The following is a 23,605-nucleotide window of genomic DNA, read 5'->3' as shown; positions in this document are numbered from 1 at the left end:
GCTCCTCTGCAGTCTTTTCTAGTCAAATTTCAGTCATGCCAACATACAGCTCAACAAAGCCTGCAGGGCTTGAAGCACAAATGGAAATACACAAATGCCTTTTAAACTGATCTGACTGATCACGTTTTGGTAAAAATAAAATTGGAAAAGAAGAGGTTAACATTTTAGAAGGAAAGGGAGCCAAGTAGAAGCAAACCATCCTATTAAATCCAAGGTCTCAGGGGGCACCTGGGTGGTTCAGTCAGTGAAGCAACCGACTTCAGCTCAGGTCATGATCTTGCGGTTGATGGGTTTGAGCCCCGTGTCGGGCTCTGTGCTGACAGCTCAGAGCCTGGAGCCTGCCTGGGAGTCTGTGTCTCCCTCTCTCTCTGCCCTTCCCCCACTCACGCTCTCTCACTCTCAAAAATGAATAAATGTTAAATTTTTTTTTTTTTAATTTCAAGGTCTCTGGGCGCCTGAGTGGCTCAGTCAGGTAAGCATCCAACTCTTGACTTTGGCTCAGTTCATGATCTCATGGTTGGGAGATCGAGCCCTGCATCCTGCTTAAGAGTCTCTCTCTCGGGGCGCCTGGGTGGCGCAGTCGGTTGGGTGTCCGACTTCAGCCAGGTCACGATCTCGCGGTCCGTGAGTTCGAGCCCCGCGTCGGGCTCTGGGCTGATGGCTCAGAGCCTGGAGCCTGTTTCCGATTCTGTGTCTCCCTCTCTCTCTGCCCCCTCCCCCCATTCATGCTCTGTCTCTCTCTGTCCCAAAAATAAATAAACGTTGAAAAAAAAAATTAAAAAAAAAAAAAAAGAGTCTCTCTCTCTCCCTTAGGGGTGCCTGGGTGGGTCAGTCGGCTAAGCATCTGACTTCGGATTGGGTCATGAGCTGGCCTGGAGCCTGCTCGGGGTTCTGTGTCTCCCTCTCTCTCCACCCCTCTCCCACTCAGGCTCTCGCTCTCAAAAATAAACATTAAAAAATATTTCTCTCTCCCACTCCCTCTGCTCCTTCCCCACTCATGTGCATGCCACATGCTCTCTCAAATTAATTAATTAATTAATTAATTAAATCCTAGGTCTCTAACTTCAAATGTCTACACTGAATATGGTATCACTTGGGTATCACTTGTGTTTCAAAACTTCCACCACTAGCCAGTGCTGAAGAGCACAGTTTCTATCTCTGAGATCTTCTAGTTTAGAAGACCCTTAATTCTATCTCCTTGGAAGGTTTAAAAAGGAGAATTTTAAGTTATTTGAAAGGTTTAAAAAGGCGAATTTTTTAATTATCTTTGGGAGAATATAGGGAGAATTCTACAGTACATTTCTTTTCTATGTGAAACTGTGTACAGCAAATGGTCTGTGTGAAGTTTTGAATACAGTGATTTACAGCAAGCTCCAAATAACACATGCTTTGTTATTTACAAAACCAGTCATCATACAAGGATCTATTTCAATGCAAGTTTAATTTCTTATTCTTTATAGGCTTGCAACTAACTCCATAATCACCTCAAGACCAATGTTAAATTGGTTCTTTCATTCCAACGTTAAAAATTATGATTTCCAGGGGCACCTGAGTGGCTCACTCGGTTAAGTATCCAACATCGGCTCAGGTCATGATCTCACAGTTCGTGGGTTCAAGCCCGGCATCGGGCTCTCTGCTGTCAGCTTGGGAGCCTGGAGCCTGCTTTGGATTCTGTGTCACCCTGTCTCTCTGCCCCTCCCCTGCTAATGCTGTCTCTCTCAAAAATAAACATTAAAAAAATAAAATATAAAGAAAAAAATTATGATTTCCAAAAGTGAATAACCAAATCCAAGATTTTGTACCATGGGGAGTGTTTCTAAATTTAAAATGTTTGGGGCGCCTGGGTAGCTCAGTCCGTTCAGTGTCTGATTCTTGTTATCAGCTCAGGTCATGATCTCACAGTTAGTGAGAATGAGCCCCAGGTCCGGCTCCATGCTGTCAGTGAGGAGCCCGCTTGGGATTCATTCTCTCTCTCTCTCTGCCCCACAGCCCCACTCACTCTCTCAAAATAAACATTTAAAAAATATTAAAGAAAAAAGTTATTGTGGGGGCGTCTGTGTGGCTCAGTCAGTTAAGCAGCCGAGTTCAGCTCAGGTCATGATCTCGCGGTCCGGGAGTTCGAGCCCGCGTCGGGCTCTGTGCTGACAGCTCAGAGCCTGGAGCCTGCTTCAGATTCTGTGTCTCCCTCTCTCTGACCCTCCCCTGTTCATGCTCTGTCTCTCCGTGTCTCAAAAATAAATAAAACGTTCAACAAAAAAAAAAAATTTTTTTTTTAAAGAAAAAAAGTTATTGTGAAGTTTCCTCAAACCAGAATTCAGAAAAAAAACATACCTAGGGCACCTGGGCGGCTCAGTCAGTTAAGGGTCCAACTTCAGCTCAGGTCATGACCTCACAGTTTGTGGGTTCGAGTCCCACATCAGGCTCTGTGTTGACAGCTCAAAGCGTGGAGCCTGCTTCAGTTTCTGTCTCCCTAGCTCTGCCCCTGCCCCGCTCAGGCTCTCTCAAAAATAAACATTAAAACAAATTTTTAAAAACCACATACCTTAGTATATAACCACATGAAGACATCCCAGTTTTTTTGTTTTTTTTTTGTTTTTTTTTCAGTTGATTTGAGACAGGGCACAAGCGGAGGAGTGGCAGAGAGGGAAAGAGAATCCCAAGCAGGCTCAACACTGACAGCACTGACAGAGCCCCAACACAGGGGCTCGATCTCACAACCAACCTCAATATCTTGAGGCCTTTTTTTTTTTTAACATTTATTTTTGAGAATTAGCGACTGAGTGAGCACAGAACGGAGGAGGGGCAAACAAAGAAAAAGTGGGGCAGAGGATCCGAAGCGGGTTCCACGCTGATAGCAGGGAGTCCGATGCAGGGTTCGAACTCACAAACCACGAGATCATAACCTGAGCCGGGCAGATGCTCAACTGACTGAACCACCCAGGTGCCCCAGATATTCCAAATTTATTAACCTAGCATCTGGTACTAAATAGAGAATTCCAGATTTGTTCTTTGCAATTGGTTGAAAATGTATACACTTGTAACTTATAAAACAAAGGAAATAAAACAGTCGATGGGTCATGGAAAGTTCTGTGCCAAAGGAGGAAACTTAGTTTAAAACAAAGGTAGGGTGCAGGGGAGGGCTTGACAAGAAAACAGTTCCCATTGTAAAACATTTCCCTGTGTCGCCTCACCATCCATCACTGACCCCAAACAGGGGTCCTCTAACCAGGGTTTTCACTGCCCCAACCATCCTTCAGCCTGGCCGTGATCGTGGTGAGCACCGCCCCAGGGAATCACAGCACCTCTCGCTATATCCTGGGAGGAAAGTGAGGGCTGAGTTCCGACCTGGCTTCTCGGTTTTTCAGGCTTTGCTTCTGGTCTTCTAAACCAGCAGCATACCTGGACTGGCGCCAAGAGACTTCTCAGTACGAGGAAGGCAGCGTTGATAACAGACAAGGGGAGCCAAGGCTATACACGCTTAAAATAAGACATTTATTATGCTAAGTAACAAGTTTTCGTTTTTCACTTTCCCAAAACACTGAAACGGCACACAAACGGATACAGGCAATTGATAGCCCCGAAAACGGTGAAGTCTCACTTTGGGACTCCTTAAAAACTCCACGCTCTGAAGTGACCTTTATCGAAGTTATCAACACCCAGAGGCGTTACCTCAGAAAAAACGTTAGTATAAGAGATACCTCCACTCCTAGGAACTGGAACCTTCTTGTAAGGGAAACACTAGGTCCGTCTCTCCCCAGCTGAGCTGCAGCAGACAAGTCCCAAGCTTGCTTTTATTTTAGGCGACACTGGTAGGGCTCCCAGTTTGAGAAAGGACTATACTAAAAGTACATTTAATATTGCAACGTTCACTGTAGGGCCTCCATTTAAATGGCGTTTCCAGTGGAAGGAGAGGAGACGTGAGGATAGAAGTCAAATTGTGCTGCAGCCCCAAATTATTCTACAGAATGCGGAAACGGGGACAGCTGTCAACTACGGAGGGGCTGGCTTGTACAAACAGCAGCCGAGCAGACGGCCTGGGGACACAGTACCTGGGGCAGTAGCCCTTGGCAATGAGTGCCGAAGATCCATAAAGAATTCCGTTAAGTCTTCACGTTCTAACCTGATATTGATACGGGATGTATTAATGTTCTCCTTGAAGTGGCAGCCCAATACTCAATGTGTTTTGAGCACAATTTAAAGCAGGATAAAAAATCTCCTCCCGCATCAACAACTTCCCAGGACTTTCAATTCCACTTCCTTTGCTCACACCAACTGAGGCAGGAACCTCACTGCCCCGTAACAGGCATCCAGACCAGTGTTGAAGAAATCATTCTAAGACAGCTTTTAAAATTAATCTCACTACTTTTATTGTTGTGCTCGCACCTTAACTACGGCCAAACGGATTCGCTACCTCCAAAGCTGGTAGAGCCAGCAACCCTGCTGTTGTCTGCAGATCGGCTGAGAGACTTCGTACACGTGAGAGCGTTTTCTTGTATTCTGTTTGCTCTGAAAACGCGGGCTTTGAACAGCCAAGGAAAACACATTCTGTCTCATCAGTCAGGAGTACTTCAGGGTGTGCGCTCAGCAGTGTCGACCGGACGAGATGCAAGCAAGACAGTTCCGACTCGGAGCCTCGCCCCTCTAGAAGAGCGCTTGGCAGGTCCTCCTCAGAAATCCCCATTTCTGACCGTTTCTGAAGGCACGGTAGTCCTGGCCCCCAAGGCTCTCCTTTGTGGCACCATCCTCCGTGGCTGTCGCTGGCCCTGGGCCCTCCTCCCGACCAGCCCCTCGCCAGATCTCCCCCACCCCAACACGACACCCCAGCACAATGCTCTCCCGCAGGAGCACAGGACAGATCCACAGTCTTGCTCTGGGCCGCTGCGGGAGCTGAACTTCTTCTTAATGATTCTTTCAAACACGGAAGAGCTTTGTTGCCACTATGAAGCGAGAGGCTGACCTCACTCAGAGCATGTTTCACTTCTGTTGACAACTCCTCATTTTGTGAAGTTCCATCTACGTCATCCACAGGCATGTGCATCTGGGAGGACGGGCAAGGGCTCTCCCCCTGTGCTCCTTCAAGTCCACACGGCAACTTGTCTGAGTCCCCTCCTGCCCCCTTCACCTTCCCGGGGCAGGTGCCCAGAGCCCCCACTCTGTCCCTCATGCTGTGTGTTTTCTGGTGTGGTAGCCTGATGACCTGCCTTTGTCAGTCAGCAGAAGGCCTTCAATGGATCTCAATATGAACCTGGAAAAGATAACCAAATTAACATATTATTAGGAAGACAGAGTCTTAAAAGAGCCTACACACATCAGGTGGTTTCCTGACAAATATGAAGATCTCTTGAGCTGTCTCTGGTACCAAGGATTCCTACGTTTTGATAGAAAACAGGATGGGGGCGCCTGGGCAGCTCAGTCAGATGAGCGTCTGACTTCAGCTCAGGTCATGATCCCACGGTTGGTGGATTCGAGACCCACGTCAGGCTCTGTGCTGACAGCTCAGAGCCTGGAGCCTGCATCGAATTCTGTCTCCCTTTCTCTCTCTGTCCCTCTGCTGCTCACACTCTGTCTCTCTCTCTCTCTCTCAAAAATAAGTAAAATATTAAAAAGAAAAAAAAAACAGGATGACAACCTACCAATTAGAGATCATAACAAAAAGAACAATATTAAAAAACAAACCAAAAAAACCAATACTTTATTAATGCAGTGTTTCCTAAAAATACTTACTTAAAAATAAGAAAAAGATACACTCTTAGGCTTTCTACTTTTCAGAGCTATTTAGTTATTTCTGTAGGTTCAATAAAAATTTGTCCTCTCTCTAATCAGAATATAATTAAGTGATTCAATTACGCAAACCAAGGCCTTACCTGATGTGTGTCCTATTTGAGAATGATTCTCAGTGACTCAGGCATGACAAGCCAGTTTTAAGGAATCAAGGTCAACTTTATTTATGGATCTCATGTCTACAAAGCCCTCTCAGGAAAAGCCAGCGTGGAGGGGTCCTGGCATACAACATCATGGCCTCAAGGTGGTAAGGAACAGCTGGCAGGTCAGGAACCGCAGCAAATTTTGGAGCTTTGGTAAGAGAATAATTTATCCGACTTTATAAGCCCAAGAAAATGAGGAGAAAGTTTCTTGGGCTTAGGCATCTGACTGTGGCTCAAGTGATGATCTCATGGTTTGTAAGTTCAAGTCCCCCATAGGGTGAACTCAAGTCCTGCTTCAGGTAAAAAAAAAAAAAAACAAAACAAAACAAAACAAAACACAAAAACAAGAAAACAAACCACGAGCCCCACACTAGGTGAGCTTGAGCCCTGCTTCAGGTGAACACTAGCCCCACTGGGGTAAAAACGCGAGTCCCACTTCAAGTGAGCCCTGCTTCTATCTCTCTCTCTCTCTGCCCCTTGTGGAATTCTCTCTCTCTCTGCCCCTCGCTCACTTGAACCCTTTCAAATAACAAACAAACAAACAAACACCCAATCTTAGATTCTGCATGAAAACTTCAGGACAGAAGTTGATTTGTGACCTCAGTGTTGTTCAAGAGCAAACTCAAGGTGGCCCATATGGCTAACACTCTTGCTGCACCTGCAACCCTAATGGGAGCAGCCTTTTTCTGTTACCAAGAGCAATATTTCTTTGACATCATTATGCTCCAAACGGGAAAGAGGTCAGGAAAGACTGTGAAAGGCCATGAAATAGACCCGATGACAGGGTGCCCTGTCCAGTGCATCCTTAGGGTTATCTAAGTTTACGGGGCCCTACTCCTTTCTCTGAGCTGCTTCACAAACTCTGTATGTTATAGAAAATATGAGAAGGCAATTTTTTTTTTTTAATTTTACAGAGAGACAGCATGCAAGCAGCAGAGGGGGCAGAGGGGGAGAGAGAGAGAATCCTAAGCAGGCCCCATGCTCAGTGCAGAGCCTGACATGGGGCTCAATCCCACAACCCTACGATCATGACCTGAACTGAAACCAAAAGTTGGACCTTCAATCGACTGGGCCACCCAGGCACCCTGGCAAATTATTTCTTATCCAAAGAAATAAACGTTTTGTCCAGAGGAATGCAAATGATTATTCCTCTGTTGATACAAATTTTACACCCACTCGTAACTTCACTGTGGCATTCCTGATAATGTATGTTTTGTCTAAATTCTCCTTTAAAAATTTTTTAAACGTTTATCTATTTTGTGGGCAAGACTGCATACACAAGTTGGGGAGGGGCAAAGAGAAAGGGGGACAGAGGATCTGAAGCAGACTCTGTGCTGAGAGCAGAGAGCCCGATGAGGGGTTCGAACCCACAAACCATGAGATCATGACCCGAGCTGATATCAAGAGTCAGACGTTCAACCAACTGAGCCACCCAGGCACCCCTAAATTTTTCTTTAAACTGATCATAATATCTCAATAGTTCCCTCATTAACGAGTGAAAAAAAAATGTTGACCTGGGCTCCTTTAAAAAACAACCATAGGGGCGCCTGGGTGGCGCAGTCGGTTAAGCGTCCGACTTCAGCCAGGTCACGATCTCGCGGTCCGTGAGTTCGAGCCCCGCGTCAGGCTCTGGGCTGATGGCTCGGAGCCTGGAGCCTGTTTCCGATTCTGTGTCTCCCTCTCTCTCTGCCCCTCCCCCATTCATGCTCTGTCTCTCTGTGTCCCCCCCCAAAAAAATAAAAATAAAAAAAAAAAAAAAAACAAACAACCATAACCCCAGAGCATCAATACATGTAAAATAAAGAAATACATAAATTGTATTTAATAATTTTTCTAAGAGACTAGCCTAAGGAGCATCGATCTAACAAAAACGCACAACTCTGTTGGGAAAAGGAGGGATGCAAAAGTGAGGCGTGAGGCAGAAGCCGGTGAAAGAGCTGACACTCATATCTCCCAGTAACACAAAGACAAAGCCTAAGAGTGAAGAGTCCAGAAGCAAAAACACAATGTAATTCCAAGACAGAGAAACATGCACCAGGAGAACCAGCTGTACCTGAAAGGCTTGGCACCGGGGACAGAGAAATGGGAGGCAGAAAGCTGCAGTTTCTTGAACTAGGGGAACTAGGAGACTCCTCTAAGCTAGAGGAGTGTTGTATTACATTTTTTGAAAAGTTAAAGAGGGTACACTGGGAAGGAAATAAACAGGTATTACTGGAGGCTGAAGCAGGAGCAGAGAGCTAAGGGATGGGGCCGTGGAGCCAACAGGAGCTCACGAGAGGCAGTGGCCACAGTTCAGGGAGCGTGGCCTCCATCAGCAGGTGATGGAAAGTCACTGAGGGATCTTCTTGGGCTGGATGTGCATTTCAGATTAATTACTTGGCTGCAGTGTGGTGGCTAGACTGGACAAGAATCACGTTAGACCAATTAGGAGGTTATTCCAATAGTGCAGGGAAAGAAGTGAAGCTGTGAGGGAAGGGGAGAGATGGAGCATTTTCCCAGTTGGTGGCTGACAGATGGCAGAAAGAGAGACAACCACAGGTTTCTCTGACTTTCGATTCTGGGTAACGAAGGTGTCATTAACAGAGAACGTAAAGGAGCAGCAGGTCGGGAGGAGCACCAAACAGCTCAGATGGGGACACAAAGAGGCTGACTATGGGAACTGGGCAAGCAACTGGATTATTAATCAAGTCGTGAGCTCAAGAGTGATGTCAGAACTGAGGACCTAATTCTGAAGTCTCCAGCTCTGGGGAGGTAGATAAAATGATGGCCCTGGTAAAACACGTCCAAAGAGAAGACAGAGGGGCGCCTGGGTGGCGCAGTCGGTTAAGCGTCCGGCTTCAGCCAGGTCACGATCTTGCGGTCCGTGAGTTCGAGCCCCGCGTCGGGCTCTGGGCTGATGGCTCAGAGCCTAGAGCCTGTTTCCAATTCTGTGTCTCCCTCTCTCTCTGCCCCTCCCCTGTTCATGCTCTGTCTCTCTCTGTCCCAAAAATAAATAAACGTTGAAAAAAAAAAAAAAAAAGAGAAGACAGAAAGATGGTACGATACAGAAGGCCGGGTCCGACCAAGATCTAGCACGGGGCCCACCAGAGCCACCAAGGAGGAAGGCACAAAGCACCTTGAGAAACTCATGGTCATAGACACCAACGGCACTGAGCGCTTCAAAAAGAGGGTGGTTAGTCGTGTTTCTTACACAAACAACTTAGCTCCAAGTAAACGCTAAACTTCATACAGTCTTCTAGTCTAGCAGTTGCTAAATGGAGTGATCCCACCTCAACGAACAGAGGAGAAAATACCAGATGATCTGTGTCTAGTTCATTTTATCTCATTGCCCTTTTAACTTTTTCCATGTTTTACAATATATACCATATTTTGGTAGAGCAAAATGTATAGTTCATAAATAAGTACATACATCTCTATTTGCAGGGCATGCTCAAAACTTTTTACCAATAGGGGCGCCTGGGTGGCTCAGTCGGTTGGGCGTCCGACTTTGGCCCAGGTCATAATCTCACAGTTTGTGAGTTTGAGCCCTGCGTCGGGCTCCGTACTGACAGCTGGGAGCCTGGAGCCTCCTTCGGATTCTATGTCTTCCTCTCTCTCTGCCCCTCCCCAGCTCATGCTCTCACTCTGTCTCTGTCAAAAATAGATAAACTAGGGGCGCCTGGGTGGCTCAGTCGGTTAAGTGTCCAACTTCGGCTCAGGTCATGATCTCACGGTCCATGAGCTCGAGTCCCACGTCAGGCTCTGTGCTGACAGCTCAGAGCCTGGAGCCTGTTTCAGATTCTGTGTCTCCCTGTCTCTGGCCCTCCCCCATTCATGCTCTGTCTCTCTCTGTCTCAAAAATAAACGTTAAAAAAAAATTTAAAAATAAATAAATAAACTAAAAAAAAAAAAACAAAAAACAAAAAAACCCAACTTTTTACCAATAGAAATGTGACCATTTCTGTACAGACCTGATAAAAATGTATTTGAACACTATAAAGTAATACACAAATGTAAAATACACTTTTTTTAACTGACCTAACATTATATTAGTTTCAGGTGTATGACATGATTCAATATTTGCAAATATTACAAAATGATCACCACAAGTCAACATCCATCACCACACATAATCACAATTCTTTTCCTGTGATGAGAACTTTTAAGAGGTGCAATCTTGTAAGTATGGATTCTGGGGACAATTCAAAACCAATACAGCTGACCCTTGAACAACACCGGTTTGAAATGCACAGGTCTTTTTCAATAAATATAGTGCAGTTCTATAAAATGTATTTTCTCTTCCTGAAGATAACGTTTTCTTTCCTCTAGCTTATTTTTTGTAAGAATACAGTATATGATACAAAACACATGTTAATCAACTATGTTATTGGAAGGTTAGGTTTGTGTGGGGGGGGGGGGGGAGTCAAATGTATATGTGGATCTTCACCTGCACAGCAGTCAGCATTCCTAACCCCCCACATTGTTCAAGGGTGAAATGTACTTTCAAAGTTCACCACCTCAAAATCTCATCAGCTTCCCTGGCCAGTTCTTTCAAAGTAACTTTGCAAAGCACATTCTTTCAAACCTTCCATTTACTTTACTGATTTGAAATGTACTAAACGAACATTTTTTCTGAAATTGAAGCATTCTCAAATATATTTTTAATACATATTAAAATAGGTTTTAAAAAAATTCTTAAGAAAAAAACACGTCATTTAACAGGGGCCAAATCTCAGGAAAGTTAGTTCTAACCATTTTCAGTATGTCCTTGTACTAGAACTTAGTGCCGTTCAGAAAGATGGAGGTTTTCCAGAATTGTGTTAAAATACTTAGCTGAGGTACCACTAAAATAATCACATATTTATTAATGCTACAACAGGGTTTTTTAGTTTTTTTTTCAACTTTTTTTTTTTTATATTTTTATTTTTGGGACAGAGAGAGACAGAGCATGAACGGGGGAGGGGCAGAGAGAGAGGGAGACACAGAATCGGAAACAGGCTCCAGGCTCTGAGCCATCAGCCCAGAGCCCGACGTGGGGCTCGAACTCACGGACCGCGAGATCGTGACCTGGCTGAAGTCGGACGCTTAACCGACTGCGCCACCCAGGCGCCCCTAGTTTATTTATTTATTTTGAGAGAGCATGCATGCGAGAGGGGTGGGGAGAGCAGAGAACAAAGGATAGAGAATCCCAAGCAGGCTCTGCACTGTCAGCACAAGCCTGATCCCATGAACCTTGAGATCATTACCTCAGCCAAAATCAAGAGTCAAACACTCAACCAACTGAGCCACTCAGGCACCCCTAGAATTCTTGTGTTTTTTTTTTTAAGTTTCTTTGTTTTTTTTAGTAATCTCTACACCCAGCATGTGGCTCGAACTCCCAACCCCAAGGATCAAGAGTCGCATGCTCTTCTGACTGAGCCAGCCAGATGCCCCGATAGAATAAACTGTTCACTGAAGATCTACTTCTTTAGTAAATTCAGTAATTATGTATTTAATCTCTTGACAAAAGTACTTCAGGTCCAGGAAAACATTTTGGCTCTGATTCCTCAACTAGCTAACTCTTCCGATATTAGACACACACATTACTTATATTTTGAGAGCCAGAAATAACTTTCAAATAACTTCTAAGCATGTAGTCATTTATGAAATATTGTCTTATTGAAGTAGTTAGATGAGTTTCAAGTGTCCAACGAAGTGACCTGACAATTCTATGCATCATGCTCTGCCCTGCAAGGGTGGCCACCATCTGTCACCATACAACACTATCACAGCACCACTGACTATATCCTCTATGCTGTACCTTCCGTGCCCGTGACTTAATCACTCCATAACTAGAGGCCTGTACTTCCGTCCCCCTTCACCCATTTTTCCCATCTCTCCAACCCCCTCCCCTCTGGCAACCATCAGTCTGTTCTCTGTATTTATGGGTCTGTTTCTGCTTTCGTGTATTCATTTGTTTTGTTTTTTAGATTCCACATATAAGTGAAATCACGTGGTATTTGTCTTTGTGAAATATTTTTTGTAACTTATTCTCACTCCGTTACATATATATATATGTGTATATATATATAGGTACATTATGTTGTACCCAATAAAGTACACAATTATAGTTATACAGTTATACACGATTATACAGTTAACTGTCCTTGTCCCTAGAAATCTCATTTCCACTCCCCAATAATAAGCAACATAAACTGTGGCAAACAAACTTATCCCCCAAAACGTTGACCATCAGAATGAAGGAAGGAGTCTATTTTGAAGTTCAAGACAGTATGATTCAGGAAAAATCAAGGGCAATACTGGAAGTAAATTCTTGAATGTACTCCCTCACCCCACATCCCCCCACAAAAAGATGACACAGGTTGAAAATGGAACCACAAGACCAGAGGGGTCATGTGCACAGGGCAACAGGATTATCTGGGTATACCCATGATCTCCAGTCCAGACACGAGAAATCATCTTCCACCAAAATCCTTGCCTGCTGGACGCAGCTGACCCGCTGCATGACAATAGGCCTGACCCAATTAGGCAGCTGCTGCCTTCTCTGACTGCTGTCACCTTACCTTCTCTAACCTGAGCTATTAATGGCCTCAGGGACCTGACAGTCTGGATACACTGCTCCATAAACTAAAAATATCCTGGCCTCTATGCTGCTGAAAGCCAGCTGGCAAGGCTATTCCCAAAGGGGGCTGGCGAGAAGACAGCTCAACAGCAGGGTTGGGACAATGGGCTTGGATTGGCGTCCTGCCTTACAATGGCTCACAAACACGCTTCCAGGCCCATCCTGGCCTCGCCCGGCTTCCAGACGTGAACATTCGCAGACCTTAACATCGCTGCGCTCGTGACTAAAACCATCAGACTGAGCAAGTGGCCAACACACATTCCTCAAATTGCTACCCAGCTTACGGGCACCAGGCTGGCTCAGTCGGAAGCGCGTGCAACTCCTGATCTTGGGGTCGTGACTTCAAGCCCCATGGTGGACATGCTGATTACTTAAGGAAATAAAAACTAAAATCTAGGGGCACCTGGGTGGCTCAGTTGGTAAGCGTCCGACTCTCGATTTCAGCTCAAGTCATGATCTCAGGGTTCGTGAGTTCAAGCCCCACATGGGGCTCTGCGCTGACAGGGCAAATCCTGCTTGGGATTCTCTCCCTTCCTTCTCACTGCCCCTCCCCTTTTCGCACACACACTCTCTCTCTCACACACACAATAAATAAACTTTTAAGTTTAAAAAAGTAAAACTTAAAAATTGTTACCCTGCTTAGAGGATGAGAAACAGAACAACTCAGTCATGTCCACATTAAGCTGAATCATAACCACAGGAAGCACTGCGAGTGCAGAGCTCCTGTCACTAATCACTCAGCACATTCCGACCATACCTGCCCTTAAGAGCCAACTGTGCAGCTCTCACTAGCCACCGCCCTGTGTCGTCCTCCTCTCACCCAGACCAAAGGCACACTCACACGTCTGAGGGCCAGGCTGTGTCCCGGCTCGGGGGCCTCAGACAGTCCTCTGTCCTCACGGTGCTGTGAGGACTCAATGTGTGAAAGCGCCTGGCGTCCCCTCTGACCGGCCTCAGATACACAGCTGCGGTCAGCACCATCGTCGACACTGTTTTAGGGGATGAACAATAACGCGGCTGAGGGGTTCTGTAAAGCAGGACACACAGCACTGCCCGCTGATGGCACCGTGTTAAGTGGCCTCAACACACACCAGTGCGTTTCCGTGGAGGGGTAGAAGCCCAGACCCAGCTGCGGTGGCCGACCAGCGAACGGGGAGCACCCAGAGGTACCCCCTGCATCGCCGGAGGAAGCAGAGTACGAGAAACCCCAGGGGAGGGCAAGTTGGGTGTTTACTTGAAAAATTATTCACAAGGGCATATAACCTTTCCTCCGGGATTCTACTCCTACGATTTGCTGCTACAGATTCAACATGTAAGTGTTCACTGAGCCCCGACACTGAGCAGGACTGTTCTAGGTGCTGGTGTTAGGACAAACAGGGCTCTTCTCGAAGCTTACACACACACAAGTTAACATACACGCAAGGACAAAAATGTCATTCACACCAAGTTTTGATGGCAGTGCAGTTTGGATCCGTATCACAATATATATACATATTTACCAGAATAAAATAGGGCTGAATTCGTCATAACCTAAGAGTTGGGAAGGCCTTCTGACTAGGACAAACCCAAAGGTCAGAAAAGATTATTAAATTTAACTACATAAAAATAAATTTCGGGGGTGCATGGCTGGCTCAGTCGTTGAGAACGTGTAACTCTTGATCTAAGGGTTGTGAGTTCAAGCTCCACACTGGACTTAGGTAGGGAGGAAAGTAGGAAGGAAGGGAGGAAGGGAGGAAGGAAGGAAGAAACAAGATTAAAAAATAAATTTCAGTATGTCAAACACACACCATAAAGGCAAGTAGCTAAAACAAAATCCTTTTCAACAAGACTCTAAGAAATTGAGACCACCACCAAAACACAACAGAAAAATGGGCCAAGAACATGGGTAGTTCACAAGAAACGTGATTGAGTCTCTCTCACACACCATGTCTTTTAAGGAAGGTGTGTTGGCTCAAACACCAAAATACACCACACGGCAAGGGCCTCCCAGTATCTCCCCTGCTGATGAGGTGCCTCGGCCCGTTTCCCTCCAGCATTCCCAAGAGTCTCCCTGCTTCCACCCTCAACTGTGGTGTGCAGGAGTGACCCTTGTGAAATGGTTCAAAACAGGATTATTGTTATACAATAACTCCTAGCTAATATCCAAGAGAAATGAAAACGTCCACACAAACCCTGTATGTGAATGTTCCCAAGGAGCATGACTCGTAACAGCCCAAAAGTGAAAACAGCCTGGATGTCCAACTGATGGACAGAAAAGACCAGACGAGGCTAAGGAAGTGTCACTGATTGGAGGAGACGCAGCAACTAAATGCAGCATGGGGTTCTGGAAAAGAAAAAGGACGTAGCAGGAAAAACTGGTGATATCCAAATAGTATCGGACTGATGTTCATTTCTCAGTTTTGAGAACTGTGCCACGATACAGTCATCCCCCCAACATTAGAAGGTGGGCAAAGGGTCTATGGGAGCCCTTGGTACTCTTTTCACAACTTTTCTCCAAGTCCAAGCATTTCAGAGTAAAAGTTAAAAAGCAAAACAGTGATCCAGTCTGAGATTTTTTTTTAAAACGCCCCAGGGTGAGGTGAGGAGACAAAGATGGTGTAGGCCTGAGGAAAAACGTAAAACAAGATGAGCAAAGAGCGGAGCTTTACTGAAGACGGGTGATGGAGACATGCATATATAGCTACTCTGTGTATATCTGAATGTTCCAATAAAGGTTTTAAAAAAAAAATGGTCCTTTAAAAAAGTAAATCACATTAAGTCACATCTCAGTGAACCATCTCCCATTTCACGCAGAGTACAAGCCAAAGTTCTTGTAAAGGCAGGAGCCACCGCCCTATAATCCCCTTTCCCCAGTTTGTTACCATGATCACAGAACAACAGAATTAAGAGACACTCAGAGGGGCATCTGGCTGGTTCAGTCAGAAGAGCATGTTACTCTTGATCTCTGGGTCATGAGTTCAAGCCCCATGTGGGGTGCCAAGATCACTTAAATAACAAACTTAAAAAGAAAAAAACAAACCTTTATGACAACGTTGACACGATATCCAAGGATGTGATCATTTTTCTAGCAATCACTTTAAAAATTGTAAAATATACATTAAATCTATCATTTTAACCACTTCCGAGAGTAGTTCAGTGGCATGGAGGACATCTGCACTGCTGTGAAACCATGACAACCATCCGCTTCCTGAACTTTTTCATCTTCCCAAACTGAAAATCTGTCTCCATTAGACAATTCCCCATTCCTCCCTTCCACCAACCCCTGGCAAATGCCATTCTACTTTCTGTCCCTAGGAATTTGACTTCGCTAGGGACCTCATGTAAGTGTCCTTTTGTGTCTGACATTTCATTTAGCATCATGGCTCAAGGTTCATCCGACTTATAGCAGGTATCAGAACTGTATTCCCTTTGAAAGCTGAATAATATTCCATTGTACAGACACAATCTGGTTTATCCACTCATCTGTGATGGACACTTGGGTTACATCTACATTTTGGCTCCTGTGAGTAGTGCTGCTGTGAACCATGGAGTACAGGTGTCTAAGTCCTTGCTTTCAAATCTTCTGGATACATGCATAAAAGTGGAACTTCTGCATCACATAGTGATTCTATGTTGAACTTTTTGAGGAGCCACCAAGCTTTCCCACAGCAACTGCACCACTTTACATTCCTACCAATAGTGCACTAGGGTTCTAATTTCTCCACATCTTAGCCAGTATTTTTTTTCCTTTTTAAAATTTTATCATAGCCATCCTAATGGATGTTAAGTGGTACTCTCATTGTGGTTTTGATGTGCATTCCCCTAAAGACTAATTTTCCCCCCAGCATTGGCTTTCACTGCCTCCCTGGCAGAGAGGAGGCATCCTGAGGGGGTGAGGGGGGCGGGGCGCGGCTGGGACAGGGAAGTATTTCTCAGTCTGTGAGGACTGTGACTCATATGTGTACCTGGGGCTGTGAGTGGAGGCTCTTGGAAGCTTGGCGTGGGGGGTCCCAAGTCTGGGTTGGGAAACTCTGCCAGTAAGAAATGAGCAGTCCCTCAACCATCAGGTCTGTGATGCCTCTGGGGTAGGGATGGTTCAAAGGGGCTGCAGGTGTCTGAGAGAGAGAAGCTGACCCCCCCCACCCCGGCCACCTGCAGGGCCAGGGCAAGGAACAGGGCATGGCCAACAGGGCCATCACTTTTCTTATCAGATAAATATGATTTGCATCTTCTCCCATTCTGTAAGTTGTCCTTTTCACACTTGATAGTGTCCTTTCACAAACAAAATTTTAAGTTTAGTCTTAAAGGAGTCCAATTTATCTACTTTTTCTTTTGTTGCCTGTGCTTTGAGGAAGACTTTCCCCTATGTTTTCTTCTAAGAGCTCTTCAGGGGGTGCCTGGGTGGCTTAGTGGATCAAGCATCCAACTTCGGCTCAGGTCATGATCTCGAAGTTCATGAGTTGGAGCCCTGCATCTGGCTCTGCGCTGACAGTGTGGAGCCTGGAGCCTACTCCGGGTTCTGTGTGTCTCTCTCTCTCAAAAATAAACATTAAGAGCTTTTCAGTTTTTGGGGCGCCTGGGTGGCTCAGTCGGTTAAGCGTCCGACTTCAGCTCAGGTCACAATCTCGCAGTCCGTGAGTTCGAGCCCCGTGTCAGGCTCTGCGCTGATGGCTCAGAGCCTGGAGCCTGCTTCCAGATTCTGTGTCTCCCTCTCTCTCTGCCCGTCCCCCATTCATGCTCTGTCTCTCTCTGTCCCAAAAATAAATAAACGTTAAAAAAAAAAAAATTTTTTTTTTAAAAAGAGCTTTTCAGTTTTAGCTTGTGTGTTTAGGTCTTTGATCCATTTTCAGTGAATTTTTATATACAGACTAAGGTAAGAGTTCAAGTTCGTTCTTTTCCATGTGAAAGCAATTCATTTTTATTGGTCTTTACAAAGCTATCAGAAGGTACTATGGTCTGAATGTTTGTTCCCCCCCCCCCCAAGATTCATATGCTGAAACCCCAACCCCCAAAGATGATGGTATTAGGAGGCGAAGCCTCTGGAAAGTGTGTAGGTCATGAAAGGAGAACCTTCATGAATGGGATCCGTGTTCTTACAAAGTGGCCCCAGAGAGAACCCCAGGCCTGACCAGGAGAGGACAAGCGAGAAGACACAGGCTTATGAGCCAGGAGGGGTCTCACAAGGGCATGGCCATGCTGGTGCCTTGGTCTCGGACTTCTGGGTGTCCAAAACTGGGAGAAATAAATGGTTGTTGTTTGTAAGCCACGCTGTCTGTAGAGGCAAAGAAACACTGGTCCTTCTCCACAGGTCATTTGAGAAGCAATGCTCAGGCTCCCTCCTGACTTGGAGCCACTCCTCCCAGTTTGCCACTGACCAACACATTTATGAAAAAATGGGGTCTTATTTGTTTTTGAGAGAGAGAGAGAGAGAGAGAGAGAGAGAGCGCGCGCATGCGCACACACGAGGGAGAGCCAGAGCCCAAAGAGGGGAGGGGCAGAGAAAGAGAGAGAGGGAAAGAATCTCAAGCAGGCTCCATGCCCGGTGTGGAAACCGACAGGGGGCTCAATCTCACAACCCTGGGATCATAACCTGAGATGAAACCAAGAGTAGAGGCTCAACTGGGTGTTACATGTAAGTGATGAATCACTGAATTCTACTCCTGAAACCCTTATTACACTATATGTTAACTTGAATTTAAATAAAATTAAAAAAACAAAAGAGAGAGAGAGTCTCAACCAACTGGGCCACCAGGCATCCTGAAAACAATGCTTTAACTTTTTTTTTTTAAGTTTATTTATTTATTTTGAGAGAAAGAGAGATAAACCATGTGAGCAGGGGAAGGACAAAGAGAGAGAGTCCCAAGCAGGCTCCACACTGTCAGTCTAGAGCCCGATGTGGGCTTGAACTCACAAACCATGAGATTATGACCTGAGCCGAAATCAAGAGTCAGATGTTCAACTGACTGAGCCACCTAGGCGTCCCGAAAAAATGGTTTTTACCTTACTTTTCTTCACTTTATATGTGGTTGGTATCTTTTAACATTAGTACATATAGATCTAACACATACACTTTAATATCTGCTTGAACCGTTATAGGACTTTGTGCGAGACTTAAAAATAACTTGATTCAAGGATACAGGTTTTCACTATACTGTTTTTTCAATGTATTCAATGTACAACCTATTTTATATAGGTTTCAAAGTTTTTTAAACCTATTTCAGCCTATTTACATAGGTTACAAATTTTTCAAAAGTTTATAAGAAACAAACCATGATTCAAGCATTCATTTGAATTGCATAGTATTTTTGTTTCCCGCATGTTTGGTATTTCTCATCTCAAAGTATATAGTTGTTCCTTATTTCAGGAGCTGGAACAAATTCCTAACTGAGTTGATGATTTTGACTTGGCCTCTTAAGATTTCACAAAGCTTTTAAGTTTATACAACGTTTTCTTAATATTCTATCATTTCCTACCAATCAAGCAACAAAATAAGGCTCCTTTCAAGCTGCACTTGACCCTGCAAGGACGATCTGGGATCTTTACTTTTTTAAATTGTTCAGACACAAAATCATCTAGTCTGAATCAAAGCCGAAGTCCTTTCAATGCCCCTAAACCTCTCTGTCTGAGTCTCCTGGCACCTGCTTCACGCACCAGCCTCCTGCTGTTCTAGAACACACGGGGCTTGCACCAGCTGTAAGGCCTTCTCTGCCCTACAAGAGTATATGAGATACTCTTCTAACCTACACATCTCCCTGTCTCCACAGCTAAAGCCCTCACTGCCTTCAAGGTTTTGCTCAAATGCCACCTAATCAATGAAACCCACCCCTCTATTTAGAACAGGAACCAGCTCCCCCACCCCACCTACACTCCACACTCCAGAATTCTTTTACCTGATTGGAATAAATGAGTACAGATTTTCAAGTGACAGGCAAACAGGAAAACACGGAGCTGTGGATTTAGAAAGTTCATCAGAAGGGAGACTACGACAGAGCAATTAGGAGCAGCCCAGGGCAACGTGGCTGACGTGAAGGAAGACCATGACATTGCTCAGTGTGACAGCTGTCATCCACCTTCACCGAGTCTTTTCTCTCACCCTTTTGAGGCCTTTTTAATGGTTCTAAGAATCTGGTGACCAGGGCCTAAGATACTCAATTCTTCCCATGGGCGGCAGAACTGCAAAGTTGGAGGCCTAACTTGTTACGAAGGTTCTCAGCACAATCTATCATCTTGCTTTTACTACATTTAGTGTTCCGGATGGATTCTTAATTTTCCACAGCCTTGTATTTCAGATTCTGTATAAAGAAGCAGGATGCTAAGGACTCTAGCAGATTAAGGATTGCTTGCAAACAATATTTTAAAATCATAACCCTTCTCAGTTTACAAAACCCTTTTGCATCTATTTAATCATCTTTCACGTTAAACAGATGTCAACCTCCTGAGAATGTGTCGCTGCCCCACAAACAAATGATGTGGGGGTCCTAAGTAACCAAGTGGGAATTAGCGTCCTTTACTCCAGCACCCCTGTAACGGAGAGGATGGGTACAGGGTGTTCTGAGTAAAAAGGCGTCAATGACCTGCGGCTGTCCTCTTGCTCAGATTCTATTTCCCACAGCACTTCCCTTTACAAGAGGCTGGAATCATTAAACCCTTAAATCAGGTAAGTTAGTAATTGTCCACAAATGAACAGAAACTCTAAACCTACAGGGGCATTTAAAGCAGCAGCTGTGGGGCTCCTGGCTCAGTCGGGGGCCCAACTTCAACTCAGCTCATGGTCTCATGGTTGGGGGTTCGAGACCTACATTGATTGGGCTCTGTGTTGACAGTCAGTGCCTGGAACCTGCTTCGGATAATGTGTCTCCCTCTCTCCCTGCCCCCTCACCCACTCGTGGCCGGTCGGTCTCTCTCTCAAAAATAAATGTTAAAAAAATAAATAAAATAAAGCAGCAGATGTGACTATCACAGGAAAGAAAAAGTTCCCCCACCTCCACCGTCTCCCCCTCAGCATGTGCTAGCTGCTGCAGCACTTGATCAAGCCCAGGAGCAAACCTAAAATCCTCACGCAGTTCTTAGTGGACCCGGTAACCACTTTGTGCCTCCCTCGCCCCCACTCACCCCTGAACTGAACAAGCCCGCACTCTACTCCCACAGCTCAGCTCCCAGAATTCTCTACCGCCACGCTGCACCTGGACTATTAACTGGCACCAAATCACCCATTCTGGGCTTTGGGGATTGGTGCATGTTGAGCTCTTGTGAGTGCCCAAACCACTCCAAATAAAGCTCCCTTCCCTCCTCTTATATGCATCTACCCTCAATCCTAACAGTGCAGATTCCTTGTTATGAAATTTGTACTTGAGTAACAGTTCCAGAGATTCTCAAACAACTACCAACCAGTGAGATTTGGAAACCCTAAGCATGATGTTAGAAATGGAATTCTTTAAGAAAAAAAGAAATGCTGGGGCGCCTGGGTGGCTCAAGTCGGTTAAGCGTCCGACTTCGGCTCAGGTCACGATCTCACGGCTCATGAGTTCGAGCCCCGCGTCGGGCTCTGTGCTGACAGCTCAGAGCCTGGAGCCTGTTTCAGATTCTGTGTCTCCCCCTCTCTCTCTGACCCTCCCCCGTTCATGCTCTGTCTCTCTCTGTCTCAAAACTAATAAACGTTAAAAAAAATTTTTTAATTTTTTTTAAAAAAGAAATGCTATTTAGAAATGGAATTCTTTATTTCTTACTACTTAAACAGGCAAGCCTTCAATATCCTTGCAATGAAGAGAGCAAGTGCAAAATCATACAGATAGGGTGATCACACAAGTCCTCTCTGAAATCAGAGCTGAAGTGTGAAACTGTATCAGCATTCAAAGAACCAAAGGAAGAACAGCCTGTGCAAATGGCCAGGAGCAGAAGAGTACAAAGAGTACGGAGGAGTGTGAGAGAGAATAGTAAACAAGGAGAAATTCAAGTGAGAAGTTAAGAGAGGTAGGCAAAAGCCAGATCTGCAGGATAAAAATGCATGAACTACATTGTGCACCATGAGAAGTTTTGTTCTGTTGTTTTGTGGGAAATGGCATCTATGTTTAAAAAAAAAAAAAAAGACTCGTCTACTGCCTGGTGAAAAATAGATGGTCCAGGTGAGTGATTATGGTACTTTGGACTAGGGGGTGGTCATAAATAGATAACTGGACATATGACAAAGGTGATTTTTATTATTTTAGAGAGAATCAGAGTGTGAGTGGGGAAGAAGAGGAGAGAGAGAGAATCTTAAGCAGGCTCCATGCTAAGCATGGAGCCTGACATGGGGCTCAATCCCACGACCCTGGGATCATGACCTGAGCCAAAATCAAGAGTTGGATGCTCAACCGACTAAGCCACTCAGGCGCCCCTTTTTAATATTTACTATTTTTTTTTTATTTTTTTAAGTTCTTGTAATTGTATATGTAACTGCAAAGCATTAATGCAGTTCTAGACTAAAGGTTCCAAAGCAGGAACTTGGGGGTCAAATATAGCCTGAAGCCATGTTTTGTTTTGGCCAAAGTTTACTTTTTTCAAATTTGAGCTAATCTGGTATCAAAAAATCACTATTTCCGATTTCTCTTGGAAATCACTAGATCTGGCAAACAACAGTTGGCTGGTGGCAACTGGCTAGAGCACAGGCTTTCTGGTTTACCCCAGTCCCCACACCCAGCACACTTGACTCGTTCATACCACCTGCTGGAAAGATCTTCTGGTCTGGTACCTTAGTTTACGGATACCACAAGCCCTCATTCACATAAAAATATCCCGATTTGGATCTTGAAGTAGATATGCAGGTTCATCTCATCTCACCTTAACACAATTTTGATCAAGAACTGGTTTTAAGTAGCCTACCATCACCAGTGATAGGCACCCAGAACCTAAAGGTCCAGGCACAGAGATAATTCCGTTCTGATAGAACCAAACCAGGGTGAGGAACAACACCCACACGGTCTCAACGTGCCTGGTCCTACCACTCAGGCTTCCTCATTTTGCACACCAGGAAGCAACACAAGTACTGTCAGACTGTAAACTCCAGGAGGGCAGGAACCTGTGCCTCCTCCATCAAAGCCTGAGGCAGGCACCCCAAGCTGTGTAAACGGAATCCAACAGGAGTTCGGTATTTAGCCATCTATGACACACCTGTAAAGGAATACTTCTCAATCTGACAACTTTCCATCCTACTAGCAAAAAACATCGCTAATTCAAGGGATGTAAAACTGTCATTTATAGCAAAAGTGATCTCCAGGGTTCCGAGTGTGTATGTGTCTACCATTTCACATCTGAATAGTTTTGGGACTCTGAAACGTTTTGCGTCTCTGCCTCTTCCACTTAATATTATGTCCCCTCTTCACCCTCACCCCACCTCCACTCCGACCAGGAGAGAGAAAATACACGTATCAAACATCAACTAATCCTTTTCAGTTTCACAAATAATCTTCTGAAAAGCTTTGTCAAGTTTGGTAACTAGCAGACTCAACCACAACCCCATCTCGCAAACCTAACCTTTTGCAACCTTCTGGGCACAATTTCCTCTCCCGGGCCTTTCCACCGGTGCCAGCATCCACCATCCCCGCGGACCCCACGCCCCAGCTGTAGGCCCTCAGCCAGGGCAAGCCGCTCCACCCCGCCCGCAGCCTCCTTTGCAGAGGGAACAACAATAACCTCCGAGGATTTTTCTTCCGTGGGGTGCAGGAGAAATGCACGGTGGTTGGCGCACACTCAGCATCCAGCTTGGCAGTTCCTGTCAACATCCTCGCCGTCCGGGGAGGGGAGGGCGGCGCGGGCGGTCCCGCGCTCGGGAGGGTCACGGGAGGGGACCAGGCGAGCGCGGCTCACTCACCTGCAGGCGGACGTTGAGCATCATGGAAGCCACGATGTAGAGGTAGGGGAAGTTGATGCGCAGCCGCCAGGCCAGGTCGAAGAAGATGAGCAGCGTGCGGGTCAGCCCCTTGCAAAAGACCCCATAGGAGCGGGCGGCGGCCGAGCGCGAGAGGCGGACAGCCAGGCCCGACAGAGCCGCCGCCATATAGACCGGCGCCCGCCGCCCGCCCGCCGCGCACCGACCGGCCGCGGACTCGGGCCGCCCGGCGCTCCG

At 45.6% G+C, this 23,605-nt stretch overlaps 2 protein-coding genes across 2 annotated transcripts in view; both read right to left on the bottom strand.

Moving 5' to 3' along the window:
- Positions 1 to 3,472: 3,472 nt before the first annotated feature.
- FAM220A (family with sequence similarity 220 member A) lies at positions 3,473 to 5,189 on the bottom strand. Its single transcript, XM_040455846.1, has one exon. It carries the CDS (start codon positions 5,162 to 5,164, stop codon positions 4,385 to 4,387), a length of 780 nt encoding a protein of 259 aa, XP_040311780.1. The 5' UTR covers positions 5,165 to 5,189; the 3' UTR covers positions 3,473 to 4,384.
- The window catches only part of SMIM10L3 (small integral membrane protein 10 like 3), a 26,024-nt gene continuing 7,553 nt past the window's right edge, over positions 5,135 to 23,605 (bottom strand). The window contains exons 2-3 of the mRNA XM_040455641.1: positions 23,351 to 23,600; positions 5,135 to 5,245 (exon numbers count right to left, since the gene is read on the bottom strand). Coding sequence (XP_040311575.1) covers positions 5,225 to 5,245; positions 23,351 to 23,600 — 271 coding nt within the window. The 3' untranslated portion in view covers positions 5,135 to 5,224. The remainder of the gene's footprint in view (positions 5,246 to 23,350; positions 23,601 to 23,605) is intronic.

The sequence above is a fragment of the Herpailurus yagouaroundi genome, unplaced genomic scaffold (assembly GCF_014898765.1).
Source record: "Herpailurus yagouaroundi ecotype Mexico unplaced genomic scaffold, PumYag 216, whole genome shotgun sequence".
Classification (NCBI taxonomy): Eukaryota; Metazoa; Chordata; class Mammalia; order Carnivora; family Felidae; genus Herpailurus; species Herpailurus yagouaroundi.
This window is presented reverse-complemented; position numbering and strand designations above follow the sequence as displayed.

Coding starts and splice junctions, on each gene's coding strand:
- FAM220A (XM_040455846.1), bottom strand. CDS start 5,164: ATGAGGGACAGAGTGGGGGCTCTGGGCACCTGCCCCGGGAAGGTGAAG.